We start from the raw sequence: 17965 nt of genomic DNA, 5'->3' as shown, positions 1-17965 counted from the left end.
CTGTTTTTGTATGCCATGCTGAAAGGGAATAGTTTTAATAATGTAACTTTATAGTCGCTTGGAAAGCTCCTGTTTTTCACTGTTGGCATTTCCGCACTTCTTTAAAAATAGCGTTACGCCAGCTGAGTGGCGTACCGCTAAATAAAATTGTGCCTTCCGGCCCCTCCTCACCTTTTTTGCTATCTCGCTCTTCTCTGCTGCCATTTCTCACTTCTTCCCCTCCACAAGTGCTGCTGGATATGGCAGAAGAGAGCAACACTATTTATATGCGACTCTCTTCTACCTGTCAATCAAGCCAGGCAACCAATCCCCTTTCTCCATGCTTTAAAGGGTCTGCAATACCCACTATTTTATTTTTAAAAGTAGTACTTCTCTATTGAAACACATATGCATCTAATCATAGATGCATAGTGCTTCTTTATTGCCACCCCTTATGGAATCATGAGTCTTGCTTCTTTTAAAAATAAATCTCGTACCTGATTGCAGGGGGTGGGGACGCTTGGAGAGGCATGCTTTGCGCTCCCCAGGAGAAGGGAGAGGGAGGCAGGTGCGAGAGAGGGACATTGGAAGGCGGAGATAGCGCTGCTTCTTCTCCATAATTTTTTTTTCTTTGCTGGTGGTGGTGGCCTGCTGGTTGCTCTCTGGTAGGTAGCGCTACATATGTTGGTGAATCCATTTTTGGAATTCACCAACTAGCACTTTAAAATGGTGGATATAGCCAGTTGGTTGCTGCTTGGATGTTGGATGCTGGCAACGTCATGTGGAGGGGCCGGAATATAACGACTACTCACAGTAAACATTACACTATATTTAAAGGGTGTGTTTCCAGCTTGTGATTTATACAATTGAAACTAAATTTTGTTTTCTCCCCTTTTTAGAAGTGAATGCCCCTGCTATTTCCAGGGTATTGACTATACTCCTGGAGAGAACATTATTACATCTTTGGGAAAATGGTAAGTTGCTCTGACTTTTTCGGATGTAACATATTTCTGTGGGCTCGTCATTACCAAGCACACTTATCACATCGCACTTCTGTTTCATTTTTCCCCATTAGTATTTTTGTTAAAGGCTGCTTTTTTCAACCTGACAACTGATGAATAGACCCCAAAATATTTATCAGACTTCAAGGTACCATGGAAGTGAAGTCAGTTGGCCATGCCCCCTTGTCACACCCCGATGTAGCTTACTGTAGTGGTTAAGAGTGGCGGCTTATAATCTGGCAAGTTGTATTTGATTCTCCGCTCCTCCACATGCAACCAGCTGGGTGACCTTGAGCTAGACACAGTACAAAACTGTTCTGACTGAGCAGTAATATCAGGGCTCTCTCAGCCCTCGCAGGGTATCTGTTGTGGGGAGAGGAAAAGGAAGGTGATGTTAAGCCGTTTTGAGACTCCTTCCAGTAGAGAAAAGTGGCATATATAAACCAACTTTTCTTCCATATGCAAATAAAAATAAAATTTAAATAGGCAAATAAACAGAAAAGCCAGCCCCCATCTCCTTATCTACCACACTTTGCCTGCAATGCCACATTTGCAAATAAAAATAAAATTAACATATGCAAATAAAAATATGCCTCCTCCCATTCAAGATAGCACCAGTGTCTAACAGAAGGCCCATCAGGCCAGCTTCCTCTGCCACAAGGGAAGAAGGCAACAAGATTGAGCATGGCACTGGAGACCAGCTTGAATCAGTGGAGCCTAGAAGCATCGAAGCCTGGGAAATGGTGGAGGCTGGGAGAGGTGGTGGCATACAGCCCAAAAGCTCCAGAGGCTTTCAGGTGCCAGTGGACATTGAGAGAGGCAGCAGCAGTGGGACAGGCAGGCCATCAGTGGGAACCAGAGGAGGCCAAAGATGGCAGAGAGTGGCTCAATGACATGAGAGTCTGGTGGGGGTTGGCAGATGATGGGAAGCAGGGCAAAGCACATTCCAGAAGCCTAGGCAGCCACATCCAGTCAGATCTGGGTACCACTCTGGCTGGGATAGGCATACCCCATGCCAAGGGTCTGATAGCTGGTGGCAGGACCAGCCATCTCAGGAGGACAGGCCCGGGCCAATCGGCTGGGCCCAGCCATGACAAATTTGTGGAAGAGGACAAAGATGCATCAGGAAGCAGGAAGAATAAGGGCTTGGGTAATCAGGAGAGTAGCAGCCAAGGTCGAGCTGAGGCTGGCATTGGCAGGCAGAAGCGTTGCTGTGGCATTGACTACCAGCTCAGTGTGGCTGCCATCTTGCAATCCCCTACACTACAGTACATCTCAGGGGATCTTGTGGCACACTGCAGTACACTGGGTGAAAAACCATGGTGCTTTCAAGACATGTGTCTCGACATCTTCTCTATAAGTGATGATAATGTTCATGTCTTACCATATATAGTCACATATAAGCCGAGTTTTCCAGCAGTTTTTTGCACTTAAAAGATCTCCTCTGCGTGTACGCAGGTAATTGGTTAACAGCCTGCCCCCAACCAGCCAATTGCAGCATTGCATTTGCAACCTAAGCTTTTTGCGAGTGAGCTAGTGGCCTCCAGTTAACTTTTGCTTTCTGCAAAGATCTTAAAAACTATGCTCTTTGCAAGTGAGCTACTTGCTCCCAGCTAACTATTTCCTTCTGCAAATATCTCGAAAGCTTACTCTGGCAGCTTGTAGGAGATCAGTGGTTTGACTGAGGGATTCTGATATTTTCCCCTTCTTTTCCTAATCACTTTTTGTGGGTGGGGTGGGTTTTTGGGGGTGCTTTGGGATTTACTGTTTTTTCAGTGTTTCTTCTCTTATTTGAGGAGCAGCATTGCTTGCCTTTTCTTCTTGGGGTTGTGTTTCTTTTAAAAGTTGATTTTTACAGTTCTTTCTTTCAGTTTTCAGTTTTACAGTTCTTTTTTTCAGTGTTTTGTTCTGGGGGACACTGTAGCCCCCAGTTTGGTAGGTATCGTACTTGTCGTAGTAGGTTGCCAACTTTGGGTACTATTGTTCTGCTCTGGGTTGCTGGCCTGGGGGGCACTGTTTGGTTCTCCTGCCAGAGCTGTTCTCACAGAGCAGTTCTGTCAGTGCTCTCTCAGGGTGTCTGGCATCAAGAGAGGAAGGGAATGCAATTGTAAGCCACTTAGAGACTCCTTTGGTTTGTGAAAAGCGGAGTACAAACCCCAGCAGCTATTTATCCTCTTGACTGTTCTGTATTTGTTGCGCGGGGGGGGGGGGGGGAGGCTGGATGGGAGAGCCTGTGATGATTGAGCATGGATTAAGCATTTAGGCCATCCTGTAAATTTACCAGTAACTGCTGCATTTCCCAGTGAGTCAATAATTTTGCCCAGATTTTGTGGTAAAATTAAGTGCCTCAGCTTATATGCGAGTATACACGGTATATTATTTTTGCAAAAATATCACAAGTTTCAAGCCTACTTTGGAAAGCTGTCGAGAGAATCATTCAGACTCTTGGGAGTTGTCAAATGTTCCTAGGACATTTTAAAATAGCCTGTGTTTATTGTGTTTATTATTAAGACAAAACCATTATAACATTTTTGCTGTGCTTGTAGGTTTTTGTTTTGTTTTATAAGGAAAATAGCTCTTTTTTGTAAAGCATCTTATATAAAAGTGGTCCTTTCTGAATAAAAGTAGACATTTATGAATGAGATTGATCACTCCTTTCACATTTATCCTGGAATCTGGGGTTACTTAAAATGTGACTTGTATTTTCATTGGGTAGTTGTTGAAAGAAAGTATCTTATAAGACCTCTCTAACAGATGAGATGAGCCTCTTGTGGCGCAGAGTGGTAAGGCAGCTGTCTGAAAGCTTTGCCCATGAGGCTGGGAGTTCGATCCCAGCAGCCGGCTCAAGGTTGACTCAGCCTTCCATCCTTCCGAGGTCGGTAAAATCAGTACCCAGCTTGCTGGGGGGTAAAATCGGTAATGACTGGGGAAGGCACTGGCAAACCACCCCGTATTGAGTCTGCCATGAAAACGCTAGAGGGCGTCACCCAAAGGGTCAGACATGACCCGGTGCTTGCACCGGGGATACCTTTTTAACAGATGAGAATATGGCATACTGTGTCTTTGGATAGCACCTAAACAAAACCTGCACATATATCTATATATTTTTATGTGGGGTATGTGTGTGTCCACATTAAATATCCAGCAGCAAATATGAAATAGGCAAATAAATATGTGTACAGTCTACTAAATTTGCATAGCTATCTGTATGCAAGTATGTGTGTATACATGTATTAAATGTGCAATCTAAGAAATTTAATGTCTATCCCAGTGATTCTTATCAGATCCCCCCTGGTTATTTTTGCATTTTTATACAAATCTTGGAGGATATTCAGAACTTCGTGAGCAAACAGGGATTGTATTTATTTTAAACAGTTTCAAGCCAGATTTCCATTCTGTCAGGGTCCACAAGATGACTGTGAGACTCCCCTGTCCACAGGTCAGGCTCCTTACCCTCTGTAGTTTCCCCATATGAAAGGGAAGTGAAGAGGAAGTCCCCAGTTCAGCATCGGAATTGGGAAGGAATTGGGTTCTGGCACCTTAGTCTTCTAATTTCCCTGGCTTTCTATCCTTCTAGGAGGTCAGTCGCTTGTTCGCCTGCCTGCCTGCCTGCCTGCCTGCCTGCCTACCTGGTGTACCTTCCCTTTTATAGGATTCCCTACCTAGACCTGGCCTGCATCCAGTCCCTTTCTATGTGCTCCACCAGGGAAGCCTATTTTGGAAAGAAAAATAAGTATTTCCTGTCTCTTCCTGTGCTGCCTGCCCCCCTGCTTGCTCCTTCCCCTGGCTGTTCAGGAATGCCTCTTAACATCTCCCACCCTTGCCTTGCCTACTTATCACACCCTTTCCAGAAGCTGCCTGGCTCCTGCCGACCTCTCTCTCCCAGCATTCTTGGCATGGGTGACTTCAGGCCCTAGCTCCCCTCAACCAGTGTGTGGTTGAATTAGAGTACATGTCCGCTTCCAACAACAGCACACATAAAAATGTAATACATTTGAACAATTAAAAGTACAATTAAAACTGTAAAATAATTCAAACACATAAACAGCACTCAGAGGAGGAACAGTAAACCCTATTGGGGATATGCCAGATGATGCAGAAAGGAGTGAGAAACCAGTACTGGAAGACAAACTGCCAGGGAGTGATCTCCAAAGTTTTGGTGATACAATTGAGAAGGCCCTTCCTTGAGTTGAGACCTGTCTAGTTTCATAAGTCAGAATGGTACATTTGAGGGTAATCTCTGTACTTGCAGCGCCTTCTGACAGAAGGCTGCTTGCCTACATGTTCTTTATATAGTGACTCACAGCAAATAGGAATCAAATCTATCACCAAGGAGTTAAATGATGCCTGAGCATGATGCTGTAAGCATCTCAGTCTTGTTAGCGCATAGGCACAGTGATGAGTAATAGGGATCATTTACTGAATTTTAAAGAAGTTGCCTGTTTTTATGTCCTCCTAATTTTGTACAGTTAAACTAGTTAAAAGCCTGTTGTCATTTCAGGCACTCCTAGCACCTATTCCTGGTTGAACCCTCTTTTTGCTATCTGGCCACAGCACAGGCTTGCTCTTCTTTGATAGTAACTGCAGCATTATAGAATGTCCTGCTCAAGGAAATATGGAGGGTTCTGTGAGCTGCAAGGGTTATGCAAAAAGTGGCATATAAATATTACATGAGGGACATTTGGTGATACAGGTGTATATTGGGTGGATGGTAGTGGAATTAAAGGATAAGAATCACTGTTATTCTCCCACTCTGTATGTCTTTGTATCCATCTAAATATAATGTATAATTTTGCATATTTATGATAAATAAGCTTATATACATTGTCATTACTGGATTCTTTAATTCAGTGGTAGATACAAGATTCTGAGGGACTGCAATGCATGTGCAATTTTACCATGGTCCAATTTTTTCAACCAAATTGCTAAGTGGATTATTTAAAGCTCATACTTTTTATATTTTCCTTTCAGCCACTGCAGAAATGGGGTGATGAACTGTGAGAATAGTAATATTGGTATGTAAAATTTAATTATGTTAACTCCAAATTCTCTAACATTCTTGAGAGAGCCATTACAGCATAGTGATTCATTTGTTGGACTGGGACTAAATTCAGTCTTCCTTTCTACCAACAAGATCACTGACTGACTTTGGGCAAGTCATTCTCCCTCAGCGTACCGGTCACATTGAGGGAAAAATGGGAAGGGGGGGGGGAAACCTTGCATGCACACGGGACTAAAGGCAGGACAAAAATTAAAATAATTGAAATTGAGTTAGGAATGGAGTATGCTGCTTTCTGGGTCTTCATGGTGCCATCTGAAAGTATATGAACATTAATAGCAGTGCCATTATGTGAATTTTAGCCAAATAGAAGCATTTCTGCTCGTGCTGGAATGGGGGCTATAAGCATCTTGGTCTTTTTAGCTCATGGGTATAGTGATGGGTAATAGGCATCATTTACTGAATCGCTACTTGTCAGACTACTTATGAAATATATAAAAACCTTACCAGAAAAAAAAGATGATTATGATCCTCAGAAGAAAACCAGGATAGTGTACTTGAGGGACTGTCTGTCTCCCTATGCCACCCACAGGGCTCTTCACTCTGTAGGTATAAATAGGTTGGTGATCCTTGGTCTGTGCCAAGTTCGCCTGGCCCTACCTGGTGGAATGAGCTGAGAGAGCTAAGGGCATTTTCGGAGCTAACTCTGTTTCTCAGGGCCTGTAAGACAGCTCTTCCACCAGGCATTTGATTGGGGCTGGCTGGACAGAATATCCTCTAGTGTCTCCACTGGTAACATCATCCCTGGAGACTTGGCAGATTGGGGGAGGCAGGGTGAGGGCTTTAGTTTGTTATGGGATTTGGGGATTGTAGGGATTTTATGTATTTTATTGTATCACATTTTATCTGTTAACCACCATGAACCAACAGGTTGGGAATGGCAGGTCCAGATACAAAATTGAAGAGAAGGATCTTAAAGCAAATGTAACATGACTTTTAATTCATAGGGACCAAGCCCTATGAAGATAGGTTGAGGGACTTGGGAATGTTCAGCCTGGAGAAAAGGAGGTTGAGAGGGGACATGATAGCCCTCTTTAAGTATTTGAAAGGTTGTCACTTGGAGGAGGGCAGGATGCTGTTCCCGTTGGCTGCAGAGGAAAGGACATGCAGTCATGGGTTTAAACTACAAGTACAACAATATAGGCTAGATATCAGGAAAAAAATTCACATTCAGAGTAGTTCAACAGTGGAATAGGCTGCCTAAGGAGGTGGTGAGCTCCCCTTCACTGGTAGTCTTCAAGCAAAGGTTGGATACACACTTTTCTTGGATGCTTTAGGATGCTTTGGGTTGATCCTGCGTTGAGCAGGGGGTTGGACTAGATGGCCTGTATGACCCCTTCCAACTCTATGATTCTGTGTGATACTGTGATTCTGTTCATTCTGTTTTTCTAGTTCATGACTGCCCTGATGAGCAAATCTATGTTAACTGTAGTGATCAAGGAACCATGGAGCTTGGCAGGGAAAGAACATGTGAAAATCAGCTGCTGAACCTCACTGTTTCTACTCAACAACCTTGTTTTTCAGGATGCATGTGTCTTCAGGGGTAAGTAAAAGCAAATTTTGTTTTAATGGTCAAGATACATTGCTCAGTTTTTTGTCCCAACATAGACTGGCGCCACCTGCAAATTCTAGTAGTAATAAACAGGATGAATTCAAGCTAGTAAAGATGTTATGTTACTGTCTCTGAATTTTGTTCTACTATACTAGTTACATTTGAAAAGGAGTGCTATGTTGTAGCAAATATTGTGCTTTGTTCTAAACCAAGGTAGTCTATCGTCCTGAAATGTAATTTGAATAATCTTTAATAAAGATTTCAAATCTGAAGAATCATTGCTGGCATTGACCTTAAAAAATAAAAATGAATTTAAAATTTAAAAACACCAATTGAAACATAAAATGATAATTAGATTTTGATTTCCCTAAACCCATATTAATTTAAATTGAACCATCTTGGGGTAGTGGTTAAGAGCGTGGACTCTAATCTGGAGAACCTGATTTTCCACACTGCTGCCCACCTGCCTCAGCTCCTCTTCTATTCTTTGCTCCCTCAGTTGGTTATCTATCTGCCTTTTCTGCTGTTTCATTAGTTTCCCTTTCTTCCTCACTGGTCCTGCTGCCCTCTGCTGTTTGTCAAGCTACTAAGCAATCTTCAGAAGGGCAGCCAGTGCTTTCTTCCTCCTCCTTTTTTTTTCTTTTCATTTTTTGGTTTTTCTTCCAGCCCGGCAATTCTGTACATAGCTCTAAACTATGGTTTTCACGATCAGCATCTGGAACCATTTAGATAAGAGATACCCAGCTAAAATTCTGTAATTGTTTGTTTTATTTTTGTCTAACTTTACTTACGTTTGGCTTCAAGAGCTTGGAGAATCTTGGTTAGAAAGTAACTGCAGTTATCTATGGTATATGAATGCAGGCACCTGCAGGATAGTGGGGGAGGAAATGAGTAATAACTCAGCAGCAAGCCGGGTTCAACTTAGTTCTGACAGAAAGTGGCACCTGAATACAGTCTATCTGACAGAAACTGATTTTTAAACACTAACATCTGTAACTCTAATAGTGAAATAATTAAATCTGAGTTTTATTTTGGACTTGTTTTGTCTTGGAAGTCAGTTTTTTGTATACCATGTTTGCACATGCATATAAGGCTGCTAGATTGAAGCCATCCATTATTTTAACATTTTAATTACAGTATTTTAGGATACATTTTATTTGCTTCAGAATAAATATCAGTGCAATGTAAACATTTATGCACGAATCTGTGATTTTCAGAAGACATTCAGAATATTTCATACCAGTTAAATAGCATTGGGGGTGCTAGATAATGCAAGGAATGTTATGAATCTGTTGAAACTATTCTTATGCCTGATTGTTAAGTAAGTCAAACAAACCTGCGTTGTTGCCTGTTAGTATAATGCAATTTGTGTGTAGGTTATCCATTTCTCTTGATTATGGTGGCACAAAAGTGAAGGAACAAAAAATCAATCTCCATTTTTCCACAACTGCACTTAATATGCATATGTGAATCACAGCCTCCATTCTGTGTTATCAGCCAGATTGAATGTGATTAATGCAAACACCCATTAAAACTTTCCTTTTTATGTATTTAGAGACTATTGCAAAATATGGAATTTATGTGACATACTAGTAAAAAGGCCTACTGCAGTCAGGAATGCAGCGGGCGCTAGTGGGATAGTGGAGGGGGGAGACAGACAGAAAAAATGACAGGAAGACAGACAGAGAGAAAGAGGAAGGAAGGAAAGGTAGCCTCCCCCCGGCTTTTCCTGTCATTTTGCAATGGCATCGTGGGTAGGACCTGGCTCCCAGCACCATTTAAAAATGATAGGAACAGCTTGGGGAGAAAGAAGGCTTCCTGTCATTTTGGGGGGGGGCAAGGGAGAAGGGAAACCCCCCTCCCCCTCGGCAGCTTCCCTTTGGGCCGGGAAGCCCTCACGCCGTCTCACAGGGGCGGTGTGAGGGCTTCCTCATGCTGCCTCACGGTGTGAGAGCTTCCTGGCCGAAGGGGGAAGGGAAAGACCCCCCTCTCCCCGCTTCTGCCTGTTGTACCACGAAGCCCTCATGCCGCCTCTTCGAGGCCCCCACACCCAGGGAACTTACGTGTGTCCTGGGGAGCATTTAGGGGCAAACTACCAGCAATGCCGGCAGAGAGCCCCTGGCCAGCTGGGTGGGCAGGAGTGGGCGTGGCCTGTCGAAGACAGGAGCAAATCAGGACGCATGAAGCACTTTCCAGTTGGGCCCTGCCTCGGACAGGTCACACCCACTCTCTGCCCACTGAGCCCTTTGCAAGTTATTTTAACAGTGAACCCGCTGTTAAAGATCTGTAGTAATAAGATCAAAATGTGTCTGTTTCAACATGGATTGAAGGAATGATGGAAAAGGGGAGAGGATAATGGGGGCTTTCATGTAAAATAAAAAGGAAATGATGGGGGAGGGAATAATAATACCACCTGCAATCCTTATGAATTTCACATTGGTGTGTTATATTAAGATTTGTGCTTCCTGCTAATACAGTGGTCTTGTCTGAATTTCTTCCAGAGGTGTATACATTAGTCATGTATATTTCCTCTGTTGGTACTTTTTGAGCACTTTCAGAGTGGCCTTATAGTGTGTGTAAAATGTGTGTTTGAATCACAGGTGTATATGGGGAAGTACAACCTTGGTAATAGCATCTGTTATTTAAATATGCCAGCATAGAGTACAACTAATATGCCAGTGAATTTGAAGAAGGCTTGCTGAATTAAAGAGCAGGTGCATCACTTCAGATTATCTGTAAGCAGGATATTTAACTTTGACATTAGAAATAATAGAAGTTAATAGTTTTTAAAAAGTCACTTGTCATCTAAGTAGCATTTTGTTTTTATGAATACGATCATTGTAATCAATCTCGATGCTTGGCTTTGCAAGAGACAAAGCTGTTAGCACTTGTTTCATCCAGGGTAATATTACATAGATGAAATTTGCACTTTGGTCTTTTCTTGTCAAAGTGATTCTCTTTGTTCCTGAATGTGGCTTATTCAGTTGGTAGCTTAAACCAGTGGGAATTTTCAGCCTTATAGTTCACTAACTATCCAATAAGTGATAGAAAACTTGGAATAGTACAGTATAAAAGGAAAATGGAAAGCACTTTTTAATAATGATAGTCTTTCAATTTTGATATAAAAGATTTTCCTTCCTGAAATTGTTACTGTTTTCTCAGTGAACTACCTAGAGAAAATGGCTTGGGAATAGGAGACTATTTCAGTTTACAAAAGATGAATTCAGTTTTTTACAAAAAACTTTCCACTGAATGCTTTGGTTGTCTTTATATTATATTGAGATTGGGACTGAAATGATAATCATGCCAATTACTTTTTTAAAAGGATCTATTAGGCACAAATTATTTAGTACCATTCCTTGATTATTCTTTGACTAATTTTTGAATTTTTCTTCTAGCCTTGTATATGTTTTCATGACTGTTCCACTGGAGAAGATAGAAAAAGCTTTACACTTGCAACCTTGTTAATTTTCCTCCTCTATTAAGAATATTGGATGACACAGAGCTGTTTTTGCAATTCAGTATAAATTGTACCATTAGGATTAGATTTTAAAAACTGAGCACTATAGCTCTCACCACTATTGGGACAAGATTTCTGTGGCATAGAACCCACCTTGTGTCTCCTGCATTGTGAAAATGTCTGCCTGTTAAGGAAGGCTCCCATCCTTCTATGTTTTTATGGAATGTGCAAAAAAAGGATTATTCAGGGGGATATTCTTGTAGAAAGAGCGAATCTGCAATATAATGGTTCGGCTCAGAAGGTGACTTTCATTAGGAATGATGATTAAGTCTTTTCTCACATTGTCTTGCTACCTTAGACATACCTGTTTGCATAGTACAGTGTCCTGTTACATTAAACTAATCTTTGCATTCATTTTTGGACTTTAGCTTCTGGTTTACAATCCCAGCCTGACTGAGATTTGAGGAATCTTTGCTGTTAGATTCAAATGCTATCATATTGTAATCTGGTAACTGATTATAATTTTTTTTGCATTTTTTAAAATTATTATTATTTTATTTATTTGTGTGAATTGTGAAAACAAATCCAAACCAATATTCATAACGGTCCTCTTCATGTATTACATTCAACATAAAATTACTTATCTCAACTCTATTTTTAATATAAGTTGCTCACTGTTTCACCTGAATCTATGTAAGCTGCAATAGAAATTCATGTTTACAACCTTTCTTCTTTCTAACCCTGACTCTGATCAAAGTAATTGAGTTTTGCAAAATATATTATAAATTGACTTGCACAAACATGCTTAATGTGTATATCTCTGATTATCAAAGTATTATGTCTTAATTGTCATTCTTTGTACATTATTACTTGGCTTGGTAATCTAGGAACCATTTCCATTGTTCAAGAAATTTTCCTTCTCCATATCCGTTCACTAAGCCTAGCCATTTTGGCCATTTCTACCATCTTTTCTTGCCACATTCCCAGCGTAGGGATTTCTTTGGTCTTCCATCTCCTGGCAATTACTATCCTCGCCGCAGTTGTGGCGTAGAAAATAACACATACATTTGTGGTTTAAGTTTATTTGACATAAAGCTTAACAGAAAATACTCTGCTTCCATGTTGAACTTAAGACCCAGCATTTTTTCTATTTCTCAATGTACTTTACCCCAAAAGCTATGTATAGCAGGGCATCTCCACCATACAAGGAAAAATGACCCCACTTTTTTGCTGCATTTCCAACATCTGTCACTGTTCTTTTTAGACATTTCTGCAAGGGCCTTAGGGGTTATATGCCAGCGATAAAACATTTTGTACCAGTTTTCTTTTATCGATTGGCTCCTGGTTACTTTGTTCACCTTTGACCACATGCTCTCCCAAGTTTCCATGATGATTGTCTTTTTGAGGTTTTCCATCCACTTAATCATGCAGTTTTTTATCACTTCCAATTCAGTCTCATATTTTAAAAGTATTCTGTATGTTACCTAGCAGGTGTGTTTTTTGTTGTATGATGACCTCTTCAAACTCCGTCACTTGCATTCTTATATCCTCCTTTGTTTTGAAGTCTTTTTTATATATGGATTTTAATTGATTATACTCCAGCCAATTTAGAGGAATCCCCTCTTGATTCAATATTTTTAATTCTTTGAAATTTTTGGCCTTGGTTAGAAGGTCATAGTATTTTAAGCAAGTGATCCTGGTCTGTTGTGTTGGAGTGAAATGTGCTTCTATTGGCGATTTTAGTAGGGAAGGAGCCGGTGACAATCTTTCCTTGTATTTAATGCCATATTTTGATGGCCCCCGCATTCCATTGATTTTTCCCTTTCTTTATTGTTTGAACTGTTGATGGCCATAGTATTTCATGTAGCCCTGCTCCAAAATTTTCCCTATCCAATGCTAGATCTTTATGCAAAGGGTTGATCATCCCGTCGGTCAACATTGTCACCATTACTGCATGAGAATAAAGTTTTAAATTTGGCAGAGCTAGGCCACCTCTCGCCTTGCATTACCCTTGCTGCTATTCTATGTCTTTTATGTGCCCAAACAAAGTTGTAAAGTTCCGATTGCCATCTATTTAGTTGCTTGTCCCCTAGGGCTATGGGCAGAGATTGGAACAGAAAATTGATCTTTGGTAGTATATTCGTTTTCAATGTCGTCATTTGGGCCGACCACGAAAGCATCAGCTTAGACCATCTCTCCAAATCGCTTTGTATGAATTTCCATTCTCTTTCATAGTTGTTTTTCTTCAATTTTGTGAGGTCTTTATCCAAATATATTCCTAAATATTTTATCACTCTGGGGTTGATCTCGCAGCTTGATATTTGCTTAAGGGAGATATTCTCAGGATCCGTTGTTTTATATAGGAGTAGTTTTGTCTTTGATCTATTGACCTTATACTCTGAATGTTTGCCAAATAAATTTAATAAATCAAATAACGCCAGTATGGAAGATAGGGGATCGGTTAGGATGCACACCACATCATCCGCATAGCACTTCAACTTGAATACATCATTTCTTACCTTCAGCCCCCTTATTTTGTCTGAAAGGCATATTTTGATCGCCAGCATTTCTAAAATTAAGTTGAATAATAATAAAGGTGAGAGTGGGCAGCCCTGTCTTGTTCCTTTTTGAATTTTTATATTATAATTTTTTAATCATTCCTTTAATTGATATTGGGTCCAAGTGAGAAAAATACACTATAAATAAACCTAACAAATAATCAAAATCCACCTCTTCATGACTAGGAGAATCAGTCAGGAAGAAGAGATGGTTGTAGATATTTAAGTGTTCAGACATTCCAAAGTTCATTTACTTTAACTATCCCTGCAATTTATGACCATTTTAGAAGGAGATGCAAAAAAATCTGGCTAAGCTGGAAAGTTGTTAAAATATGCTAAAATAAGAGTTATTATTATTATTCAATTTTAAATATTTGAACATTATTAGTAGCATATATTTTCACTTACTGTCTTATTCAGTAGTGGCATACTAAATTATAATTTTTATTATAAGTTAAGTGGAACTTCTCTGCAGCAGAAATAGAATCAGAAGTTTAAATGCAGTGATCCAACAACTGGCAGATAGAGACAAACAAAACTATTATGTTAACTAGTTTAAAGAAACAGAAGAGAACAACAAGGAAGAACAAGAGATATGTTCCACAAGACCTAAGAAATCAAAGGGAAATTTAAAGCATGCTGAAAGATCAACACAAAAATACATTATGTAATGAGACAACTTAAAGAAAATATGGGAACAATACACTGAATAACTAGACAGAAGAGAGATTCACGTGGATAGTTGTGTTGGTCTGAAGTAGCAAAACAAAATTTGAGTCCATTAGCACGTTTAAGATGAACAAAGTTTTATTCAAGGCATGAACTTTTGAGTGCATGCACACTTCCTCAGACAATGGAACAAGGATCATAAGAGTACAAAAATAAATTAGTAACAAATATAGCAAACTGCACCATAACTTCCAAATTATGCAGTATGATAATTGTTTGCTAAAAAAGGGAATCAGTCTTTTGGGTTCAGTTGTAAGTTCACAAAAATACTGGAAAATAAAAATGTCAAGATTAGTAATTAATGACAGATAATACTTAGTAATTAGAGATAATTAAAAGAGACTAGTTGCTTACCCCACCCGTCTTCATCCAATCATAGAAGCATCCCCACACAAGTGACGAGCCATGCTATTAATTACTAGCCATAACTGCCATATATATTAACATTAATATGTGCAGATGACTCCGCATTATTGGAAGAAAATAGCAAAGGCTTTTGAATTAACATTTGCTGAAGAAAATGCCTAAGAAAAAGATACAGAAGCCTTTACTGGCATAATTAACAATACAAGTAGGGAGATACAAAGTAATAAAATTTTAAAAAATCAAGCAGAGTTACTCAGTTTCGTTAAAAACAAGGAATTAATTCTAAAAACCTAGCCTAAAAATGCTGCAATGTGGTGATTTGAGCAGGATCCTTGCTATCAAGTAATTTATTAACTATTACAGTTTCATCACAATGGAATTGAAAGGAGGATACAATGTCAGATATCACATAGCGATATAAAGAAAACTTAGGGGCAAAACAATAATAATATGAGGAAGAAGATCGGGGACCATACAACCATGAAAACATAGTCTCTCCACTAAATGAATATGGTTAAACCTAAAGAGAACATTAAAAGGGAAAGTAAGTAGCTGAACATTAAGAAGACAAAAGTAATGACTACAAAGTAATTATACAACTTTAAAATGAAATTGTTAAAGATTTTCTGTCCCTTAGTTGCATCATCAACCACAATCAAGAAACTAGAAGGAGATTGAAATTGAAAAGGGAGCCATGAATGATTTTAAAAAATCCTTAAGTATAAGGATATGTTGCTGGCACCCAAGCTTAAGATAATTCATACTGTGGTGTTTGCCATTACTATATATGGATTTGAAAGTCAGACAGTGAAGAAAGGAGACAGAAAGTTGATTAACTTGAAATGTGTTGTTGGAAAAGAGTTTTATAGAAACAGTAGACCACCAAAAAACAAGTAGGTTCTAGATCAAATCAAGCTTGAACTTTCCGTAGAAACTATAAGGCTATCATACTTTGGTCACATTATGAGAAGACTAGAGTAACTGAAAATGACAGTAATGCTAGAAAAAGTTGAAACAGCAGGAAAAGAGGAAGTCCCTACATGAAACAATTGACTCAATCAAGAAGCCTGAGTCTGCAATTAATAAAAACTGCACGAAAAAAGTGGACGATTCCAAAATTGTGACAAAGGAGAGACAGAATCTGTCCAGTGGCTTAATTAAGTATAAGATAAAGTCTCTTATCTCATTTATTTAGACTTTGACTCTGCCAAAACAGTCTCTAGATTCATTTGTTTTCTGTTTTCAGTCCTTGTTAATGTTTGAATATAATGAGGCAAATGCTCTTGTATAATGGAAGTCAAGGCTCAACATTAACAAGGACAGACTCATTGCCACTGACGAAAGCCAGACTAAAAATGGAAAACAAATGAATCTAGAGACCGTTTTGGCAGAGTCTAAGTCTAAATAAATGAGATAAGAGACTTTTTATCTTCTTATACTTAATTAAGATTCTGGACAAATTCTGTCTCTCCTTTGCATTAATAAAAACTGAGCAGGACTCTTAGCAATAGGACATCTTGAAGATAATTAATTCATAGCATCTCCATATATTGGAGATTATTTGATGGCACAACACATACACAGAATTGTAGGGAGAGATTCGCACACTAGGGCTGCTAACCCTGGGTTGGGAATATCCTGGAGACTTGAGGATTGTCTCTGGGTGGAGCAGGGTTTAGGGAGGGGAGTACCTCGGGGGGGGGGGGTATAATGCCATAGAATTCACCTTCCAAAGCAGCCATTTTCTTCAAGGAAACTGATTTATGTTGGCTGGAGATCAGTTGTAATTCTGGGAGATCTCCAGGCCCCACTGTGCAGGGCTGCTGTCTTTGGCAGAGTGGTGTCCCATTACAGCAGCAGCTGGATGGAGTTCTTAGAGTTGAGCTGGTCAAGGGGAGAGCATGGTGAAGGAAAACAAGTTGTAGTCAAAAAGTTCCAAGCAAGCAGGTAGATGAAAACCAGAACTATAATCCAACAATCCAGTACAAAGTCAAGCTTTGCAAAGCAGGAATCAGGCACAGTGGATGGCAGCATAGTAGCCATTTACACAGTTATTTCCATACTGGCTTGATCTCCCAGCTCCACTTAAATAGGCATTTCTAGTGCCTCAGTCATCATCCTGAGAAAACTCATCTCCTTGCAGCAACCGGTGATAGGCTAAAAGCTGTGTGCTGTGTCTTTTAGTTGTTAGCACCTTCTGAAGAAGCTGCTTGCAATGATCTGCAGCTGCCTCAGGGGAGCTGTCAGCCTAGTGAGTTACAGCTAGTCTGGGGAGGGGCCAGCAACTGATCTGAGGAGTTTCTGCAGGTGCTTTTAACTCAGGCTCCTGAGTGGCCTGTTCTTCAGCTGGGCTTGAACTGAGCAGATATGGAAGGCTGTTAAATTATGGTGAAAATCCAGAGCAGCCTGCTCTTCTAACTTCTCTTGTTAGGGTTTTGCTTGTCTCATAGTTCTTCAGCTGGGTTCACCCTCCGAGGAGTCCCCAGTAATCTGAATCTGGCTCATGACACCTAAATCAAGGCTGACAACTATCCTGCACAATAATATTATGGGTATTGTGACATAAATCACTTCTCTTCTTCCCCCTGTTTTGAGTCACATCTGTTTTGAGTCACTCCTCAAAATTAGAATATACTGTCTTTTAAAATAATTTTCTACTACAACAAAGCTGTTTTCTGACAGTATTAGTAGGAAGGAGAGGGGATTCCCATGGCACCTTGTAGTGCTTTTTTTTTAGAATTCAAGCTGCATTTGGTAGTAAGTACATGGCTAATTTGGACATAATTATTGAAGATGCATTATTTGTGTGCTTTTATAGCCTTGTTAAACATGGTGATGCATGCTTCAAGCCAGATGAGTGTCCGTGTTCTTGGAAAGGCAAAGAATATTTTCCTGGAGATAAAGTAGTTTCTTCATGCCATACCTGGTGAGTGCCATACCTTTGAAATCTTGTTTTTAGAAAATGCAGTTATACCTGAATCTGATTTACTGTGTTTTAATATTTAAAGTAATGTATTTGTTGAAATATCTCATAGAATCATACAACAATAGAGTTGGAAGGGACCTCAAGGGTTATCTAGTCCAACCCCCTGCACTATGCAGGACACACATAACCCTATCTCTCATCCATTGTAACATGCCACCCCCTTGTGCTTCTAGGCCCGAGGGAAAGGCCTCCATCTTTACTTACAGTGTTCTGCCGCTTCCTGTCCTAGAAGCCTTTCTGGCCTGTGCTGGTGAGGGCCTAGATTGTGCCCTCAC

At 40.1% G+C, this 17965-nt stretch overlaps 1 protein-coding gene across 2 annotated transcripts in view; it reads left to right on the top strand.

Moving 5' to 3' along the window:
* OTOG (otogelin) overlaps positions 1-17965 on the top strand; it is a 180046-nt gene that overhangs the window by 51511 nt on the left and 110570 nt on the right. For both annotated transcript variants that reach the window (XM_077321603.1, XM_077321602.1), the window contains exons 21-24: positions 879-953; positions 5952-5995; positions 7432-7582; positions 17523-17630. In XM_077321603.1, coding sequence (XP_077177718.1) covers positions 879-953; positions 5952-5995; positions 7432-7582; positions 17523-17630 — 378 coding nt within the window. The remainder of the gene's footprint in view (positions 1-878; positions 954-5951; positions 5996-7431; positions 7583-17522; positions 17631-17965) is intronic.

Source organism: Paroedura picta, chromosome 2 (genome assembly GCF_049243985.1).
Source record: "Paroedura picta isolate Pp20150507F chromosome 2, Ppicta_v3.0, whole genome shotgun sequence".
Classification (NCBI taxonomy): Eukaryota; Metazoa; Chordata; class Lepidosauria; order Squamata; family Gekkonidae; genus Paroedura; species Paroedura picta.
This window is presented reverse-complemented; position numbering and strand designations above follow the sequence as displayed.